This window comes from Petaurus breviceps, unplaced genomic scaffold (assembly GCF_028583685.1).
Source record: "Petaurus breviceps papuanus isolate PSGF00001 unplaced genomic scaffold, PetGlider_PUasm1.0 90762, whole genome shotgun sequence".
In the NCBI taxonomy this organism is placed as follows: domain Eukaryota; kingdom Metazoa; phylum Chordata; class Mammalia; order Diprotodontia; family Petauridae; genus Petaurus; species Petaurus breviceps.
This window is the reverse complement of record NW_027187339.1, coordinates 44,343-52,421: the sequence shown is the minus strand read 5'-3', so window position 1 is coordinate 52,421 and position 8,079 is coordinate 44,343. Positions and strand designations below refer to the sequence as shown.

At 39.5% G+C, this 8,079-nt stretch overlaps 1 protein-coding gene across 4 annotated transcripts in view; it reads left to right on the top strand.

Moving 5' to 3' along the window:
* P4HA1 (prolyl 4-hydroxylase subunit alpha 1) overlaps nucleotides 1–7,753 on the top strand; it is a 69,277-nt gene extending 61,524 nt beyond the window's left edge. For 2 of the 4 annotated variants that reach the window (XM_069068204.1, XM_069068201.1), the window contains 5 exons: nucleotides 884–933; nucleotides 3,567–3,632; nucleotides 4,571–4,639; nucleotides 5,197–5,293; nucleotides 6,688–7,753. In XM_069068204.1, coding sequence (XP_068924305.1) covers nucleotides 884–933; nucleotides 3,567–3,632; nucleotides 4,571–4,639; nucleotides 5,197–5,293; nucleotides 6,688–6,758 — 353 coding nt within the window. In that variant the 3' untranslated portion in view covers nucleotides 6,759–7,753. Of the gene's footprint in view, nucleotides 1–883; nucleotides 934–989; nucleotides 1,044–3,566; nucleotides 3,633–4,570; nucleotides 4,640–5,196; nucleotides 5,294–6,687 lie in introns of all 4 variants that reach the window. The other 2 variants (XM_069068202.1, XM_069068203.1) reach the window with 1 other exon arrangement.
* The last annotated feature ends 326 nt before the right edge of the window (nucleotides 7,754–8,079 follow it).

Here is an 8,079-nt window from a genome sequence, read left to right as displayed (position 1 = left end):
GTGTGTGTGTGTGTGTGTGTGTGTTAAAAGACTGTGGGAGAAAAGGAATGATGTGTCTACAGAGTCATAGTAGAGAAGTTTAAATTTACAACACACACACACACACACACACACACAGAATGTCTAGAAGGCCTGTGGACCTCATGTTCAGTTAGTACTTTGTTCTTTTTCCCTGCTCTGGTCTTTACAGAGTCCACTAGCCGGTACCTCTCTGCTCAGTAGGTCAGTCCTGCCTTTGGTTTTTGTAGCATGGAAGGAAAGCTATAACTACCTGATAAGGGGCATCAAGCAGGAAGAATTGTGTGTGTGTTTACTTCTTCCCTGTTTTCAGTTGTGTCTGACTCTTTGTGACCTCATTTGGGGTTTTCTAGGCAAAGATAATGGAATGGTTTTCCATTTCTTTCTCCAGCTCATTTTACAGATGAGGAAGCTGAGGCAAACAGGGTTAAGTGAATTGTCCAAGGTCACACAGCTAGTAAATGTCTGAGGCTGGATTTGAACTTGGGAAGATGAGCCTTCCTGCCTTCAAGCCCAGCACTCTGTGCACTCCTTAAATGAAAAAAAAAAAGCCAAAAACACAACTGGCAGGACAAGGACCTAGTTTGAGTAGAAAACAAAAGCACTTGGGAATTTGCCACCATTTTGGGCTTTGGAAGAAGCCTTGATCTTCACTTCACATGTCCTTTGAGATTTTAATGCCGAGCCATGATGTTAGAGCTGCATTGATTTTTGAGTGAGGACACCTGAGGAAGAATTGGCTTTTCCCAGATTCTGGCTGAAGGTGGTCATGGCAGCACACAATAAATACCTCCCGTTCTCTCCCTCATCCCCCATGAACTGTCACTGCTTTTAGCTTTGTCGCTTCTCGTTTCACCATAGGTAGCCAACTACGGCGTAGGAGGCCAGTACGAGCCTCACTTTGATTTTGGAAGGGTAAGTGCAGCTATTCTTATATTTTGTTCTTTATATGCATTGTTTCTCTTTTTCAGGTGGCAAATTATGGAGTGGGAGGACAGTATGAACCCCACTTTGACTTTGCACGGGCAAGTAAAAAGATGAAGGGGTGACAATAATACACTGAAGCGTAGGCAATACACAGTGTTTCTCCACACTCTTGCTATTATTATTATTATTATTTTTTTAAAAATTCCTTGGCCTACAACCTCTTTCAAATTATTTGAATGAAGCTCACTAAACCACCAGGGGAACAGATAAATGAAGGGGTCACCATTTAACTTGTCAGTTACATTCAATCAAGAATGTTGTGGTGAAAATGATGCATTTTATATATATTTTTAAAAAATCCAGAACCAGTTAGATGTGTGTTGTTCCTTTCTAAGTCACATTACTGGTAAATTGGACCTAACTTGATTGGAATAAAGTTAAACTGAAAATATAAATGTCACTTTCAGTTCAGAAAAAAGTACCAGAAAAGAGGTCTTTTGCATTCCCGTTGCTTGGATTTCCTGGAGTTTATTGTGCTTTTGACTAAACTCAAATCTGTCTTCCTTAACAAAAATAAATTTTTGTGATTTCCACATGTAGCTATTACTAAAATGCCACTACTGAATTCTGGTGATTTTGGGTATCTCTGCATTAATATAAGGTGAACACTAATGTGGTCTGTTGACTCTCTACTAACCATTATATAAATGTGTTTTGTTGGAAATCAGTAGGATGAAAAACAGTTGTTTTCTTGATTATGGTAGAAATTAATACACATACATATTAATTGTATGAATCAGCTTCTGAAATGGTCTAAAATTCATACAAAACCAAATTAATTCACATGTGAATCAATGATAGGAGCATATCCCTTGATTGTGGAGAAACAAAAACAATTTTAAGGTAAATCAGTAAAGATTATTTTTGTTCTTACAGTCCCGGCAACGAAATTGGTACCGTTTGATACGTAGCATGATTTTATCATTCCCTCATACTCTACTTAATGAAGGGAGGGAGAAAGTGTTTGAAGTATTTCTTCATTTTTCAGAGAGTTTATGCTTAGGTTTACTATACAAATATTGTCTCCTTTTAGCTTCCAAAACAAAAATCATGTTTTAAACTCCAGCATTGCTCAATTGTAAAATCAGGGGTCATAGAATCTTTGAGGTTGGCGGGCATTATCTAATTATAATCTTTCCTGAATTGTGAATTTATTCTACAAGTAGAAACCTGCCAAGATTAGCCCACCCTTCTGTTTTGGACAGCTTTGTTAGGGAGTCCTTTTTTTTGAGCCTAAATCTGCCTGTCTTCTTAATATCTAATTTTAATTAGCCTATTTTTTTTTATTCTGCATGACAGATAAATAAATACTTGAAGACAAAGATTGTGGTTCCTCTAATTCTTCTCTCCCCTAAACATCCCCAGTTATTGTGACTGATCCTCCCATGTTATGGTTTTGATCGAATGGCCTTTTTCTCACCTTCTAGACATGGTTCAGTTTGGGAAGGTGACAAGCTGAACACAGTATTATTCTAGATGGGTTCTAACCAGGACAGAATAGAGTGGAACAACCACCTCCCTTATTATTCTAGTAATATAATTTAACATTACATTACTGCACTGTTTGTCTGCTGATAAGTCTCTGATGAATTACACAGAATTATGAGAAATAGCATGTCTTGTCATGTTGTGCCAAATATTTCAGTTAACTTCTTTAGACTCCTTAATGTTTAAAAACAGCATCAATCTTTGTGGTGTACAGCCCTCAGTGGTTTAAGCAAAATTCCTAGATCCCAAATCTATTTGTACCAGCAGAAACACATTTCTCAGTCCTTATATCTTAACAGCTTAAAAATGACTCATTTTAAATAACTATGTGAATATGAGATTTAAGAATAACATGAATTCACCCTACTCTCTGCAAAAGTAGATTTAAATTATATTTTCCTATAGAGAGATTAAAATGCTAGCTGTCCAAAGTGAAAGATAATACTAAATAACTTAATTTTTTTGAAAATTTGCCCTTGGATAGGTCTTATGGTAGAGAGTGCCTTGAACTTTTTAGCCTACAAAAAACCCCAGAGTGACCTATTTGTACTTCCCCTGAAATGTCTTTTGGTAACTGCCAGAGGAATACTAATTTCTTCAATTGTGAAAGTTACTTCTGTCCTTTAGAATTTAAAAGGACTTTCTAATCAAAGATCAATTTTATGATCAGTGTAAATCTCTAGGTAACTTAAAAAAAAGTAGATGATAGGCCCCACATATGAGCACTGCTCAGAAAAAACTTCCTTTTACTATAGGCTCTCATACTAAGGAAATGGATTTGTGTCTTCTTTGTTTTGTTTCTAATTGGTATAAAATGAGTAGTAAGTGATGGTAGGTGGTTTCTTTTCTTTTCTGTTGGTATTTTGGTTTTAAAAAAAGTATTTGGCATACATAGATACTGAATTCATATGACTTTTCAAATGTCAGTCAGATATTATGTGGAAAGCACCAAATATGCAAAGGAAACTGGTATTTTGGCAGAATGTCAGCCTGCGATTGATCGGTTGCCGTTGGATTGGTTATTTGGTTCATAAAGGTTGACATCTGTTTAATCTTCTCCACCTTCTCCACAGAAAGATGAACCAGATGCTTTCAAAGAGCTGGGCACAGGCAATAGAATCGCTACCTGGTTGTTCTATGTGAGTTCTCTTCGGGCGTTTCTGTTCTCTCTGGGAAAGTTGTTATGAGCCAAATTCTATTAGAACAACAACAATAAAGCCCTGCATGACAAGGGCTTCTCTATTATCTCAGGCACTATTTGACATGATTTTGACATAACCAGTGAATTGACAATATCGTAATTTGTTTATACCATAGTTTAACACGTATGGGATAATAACATTTAGTTTTAGATACTTTTTTTTGGTTAATACTAGATAATAATAGTATTGGCCTTTACATAGCACAAAACATAAGGTTTGCAAAGCACTTTCCATATATTATGTCATTTTGATGCTTATAACAATCCTAGGAGGTATGTGCTATCCTCATTTTACAGAGGAAGAAAGTGAGGCTGAGATGAGGTGATCTGCCTAGTAGGATCGTACAGCTAAGTGCCTGAGGTATTTGAACTCAGGTCTTCCTGACCACAGGACCAGTACTCTGTCCTCTGTGCTGCCTTGCTGCCTACAAGCTGGCTACATTAATCTTACCAAAACAGGTTGACTTTTAACACATCCACATTTAAGGTTTTCATCAGAACTGAGGAGACACAGATGCTTTATTTTCCCCTCATCTGAATTGTAATAGCATCTTCAGTGCAGTGATACTGACTATAGCATGAGCATCACAGATTACGACTGTTTGAGAGCTAGTAATCCATGTGTGGTGTATGTGGTCAGCCTCGGTATCTGATTAACCCGACGCCCCGTTCTCTGTCTCGAGTTTGTCTCTGAAGATAGTGGGTGAAGTAGTGAATTGGTCTCCACCTTCTTCCCCACCTCCCCTCCCCCCCCCCAGGCTGGCCCAGCTTCAGAGGACTCTGCGTGGAGTTGCCAGAGGCCCTTTAGATGTTTGTGGGCTTTCTGTGTTTTAGCACCTTCCAAGATTCCATCATCCTTTTTTGTGTCTTTTGTAGATGAGCGATGTGTCAGCAGGGGGAGCTACTGTCTTTCCTGAAGTAGGAGCCAGCGTTTGGCCCAAGAAGGTAAATCTGCCTTTAGACCTAGGAGGGCAACTTCTCCAATTTGCGGTCCAGTTAAAGAGCTGTGTGGTTTAAATTCAGTTATGGTTGTGTATCTCTGTGAGGCATGCCTGCTGACACATGCAGTTTGTATGCGTGTCTCCGTGGGGTGGGGAGAGAGAAGACTGAGGGTCTGTGTTTTAAATCTTCAGACCCAGAATGGGAGGAAAGGCTCATTTGGAACCCAGAGGGTGGTGGGGAGACCCTCACCTCCCTCAAAAGGAAGAAAGCTGAAGGCATTTAGCTGTGTAGCTGCTCTGATCTCATCCCTGGGAGCTCTCTCTTGGGGCAGATTGCAGTTCTGCCATACCTTCTCATCTTGTTTACTTCTTAAAAATTTAGGATTTTCAAGTCCTAAGGAGTTGACTCTGAGACATGAGGATGGGAGGGGGGGCCCTGATTTTGCTTGAGAAGAGTTCTCCTTTATAGAAATGCGAGTAAGTTTGTTCTAAATGTTAAGGGGACAATAGCTTGATTTATGTGCTGTTTGAAGATGAATTTTTTCTTCTTCCATTTCCCAGGGAACAGCAGTGTTCTGGTATAATCTGTTTGCAAGTGGAGAAGGCGACTATAGTACGAGGCACGCAGCCTGTCCAGTACTAGTTGGAAACAAATGGGGTAGGCATCTGACAACCTAGATTCTGTTGAAGATTTGAAACTTTGCACCACACAGTAGGGTATAATTGAGTATAACTTTTTGGGATCAGTCTTGTGGTTTCACTGGAATAGTTAACACCTGGGGAGGAAACTTCCTCTTACCAAAAGCAGTTTGGTAGCTGCTCTGCCCCTTGGGGTAGTGAGGGGAGGCTCCGGACAAGAGATACGACCTGTAGGGTCAGGCAGCTAGACGTGAGGCTGTGTCGGAGACAGGAGTCAGCTGAGTCTAGACCAGCTGTCCGTATTACACTGTCCTAAAGACAGCTTGCTTTATTGACCAGTCTCTTTTTAAAAACTGATGTCATCCAGGAAAAGGAAGGGACAGCTAATTTTGAAGCTTCATAGACATTGAATTGAGGAAATCCAAAAGTTACATAGCACTTAATCTCTCTCACTTCTAGATTCATTAGTAGTGCCTTTGGTTTTGGGGGCCAAGATATTTCTTGCCTTCCGTATTCATAGCTTAAAACAGTGCCAGTGGCTGGGGCTGTGGGAAGTGGGATTGAACAGAAACTTGTATTGCCTGTAAACAAACAACAAAAAAGTGGGCCGATAGAGGAATAGATCAGTCACATGGATAAATAAGTAGGTAGCTAAGAACTGAGTTCTGAAGGCTCCTCTTCTAATACAGGGAGACTTTTGACTGTAGTCCTACAATCTCTGTTTTCTCAACATTTGTGTTTCATAGGAACACAAAGGTGGTTGCCTTTAAAGCTTCATTATAAAACAGCCAACATCAGGAAATAAAAACAAGCCGAATATCTAGCAACTTTCTTTTTTTTTTTCCCTGTTTTGCATTCTTAGTAGCAGATCAGATTTAAAAAATTCTTAGCCAGGTTCTGATTTCCTAAATTTTAGTCCACATTGGGCTTTTATTGATGATTTACCTCCTAGAGATAAAAAAATGGGAAGAGTTCACAGGAATAATAGGATTTGGCACTTCGAGGAGCCTCAGAAAAGTCCCTCCTTCAGGAGTTCTTAACCTGGGCTTCATCAGCTTGCTTTTGTTTGTTTCACTAGTTTGATAATTGAATTTCAATGTGATTTTTTTTCTTTTGTAATCTTATATGTTTTATGAAGAGGGTTGCCCACAGACTTCAGCAGACATTGCTGGTGGGGTCCCTGACACACACAGAAGTTACGCACCCTGCTGTGGCTCAGTGTTTTAGATGACAAAACTGAGGCCCAGGGAAGTCAGCGTGCCTTGTCCAGAGTCACCAAGGGGCCGTACATGGACATGGAATTAGAACCTAGCGCCTCCAAATCTGGTGCTCTCACCACTATCCCATGGAGGCTGGGGAGGCTAGAGACTAGAGGCTAGAAATAAACTCTACTTTTGTTTTTTCCTCTCCTAGTATCCAATAAATGGATTCACGAGCGTGGACAGGAATTCCGAAGACCGTGCACCTTGTCTGAGTTGGAATGATACAGACTTTCCCCATTCCCTCCCTTCTTCCTGTCCTTTTAAATATGTGTATTGTATAGTACACACTTTTCCAAATTTAGCCGTTTACAATTGACTAACACTCCACTACAGATTCAGTCTCGAACCTCATCCCATGTTTCATCTGTGGACAATCTTTTTTTTTCTTTTTAAAATAATGCAGATTAATACCCATTGTGTGTATTTAAAGCCTTAGGGTTTCACAAGATGGGTCAACACCAAGTCAGGGTCTCACATAAAAAGATAATAAGGCTGTTATAGGATATACCCTGAGGAATGTCTTGACTTTCAAAGAAATCTAGCGTGTGGATATCAAACTATATAATAGCTCTCTTCCAGTCTGTGAATGGTGGGCTAGGCATAGGCAAGCTGGTTTCTGAGAGCAGCTTCTCTGGGCACGCGCATTATCCTTTTATCCTTAAGAGTCTGCCTGAAAGCTGGCATCTACACTTTGTACAATGTAGAATTTATCCCACATATACGCCAGCCTGCAGTGAGCTCTCCTGCCTTCAAAAAAAAAAGATTCTGACACATCATTAGTCTCCATCTTCTTTCACTGACCTCAAGTGCGTTTGGCTTAAAATGAAAGACTCAGATCAGATTGATACACAGAGAGTACTTTAGCAGGATTGCCAAATAACCTAATATTGGCTTTTCCTAAAACCCCCAGACTTTGTTGTTTCTCCTATCTTCTTGAATAATTGTGACCATACAATTGCTGCTTTTCTCACGTCTCAGTGTTAATGCTTTGCCGGTTTTTCCTGCCAGAGCAGGATGGTAACATTAGCATTTTGAATCAACAAGTGTGCCTTAGGAGACTGGAAAGTTAATGTACAAGACCTTTAAATAATGAGGTAAAATTACAAACATTGAAAGCTTTTTATTCCTGAAAAGCCAAATTGTTTGCTTTTTAAATTCTGAAATGTTTTGTGACAATGACCTATTATTTATAATCTTAAAATCTTTTTTTTTTAAAATATTGCTGGTTCTGTGTGTTTCTTTTGTTTGAACGCATCTAGGAGCAGATGCTCACCTCTCTCTCTTTTGTGCTGTCCCGCTGGTACAGGACACGGGGCAGCCTCTGCATACTCTCGCCTTACCTTCATTTTGATCCTGCTGAGGTATCAGACAGAGACCTTATCTTGGAAAATACATAATCATGCCTTCAAGAAGTTTTCAAAGACTTGGCAATATTTTAACCTGAATGAGTTTTCGGAAAGATCTCTCTCACTTTAATGTGGTTACAGGCTCAGTGATAGTAATGGTACTCAAATGCCTTTTTTCTGTTTTTAAAAATATAGTG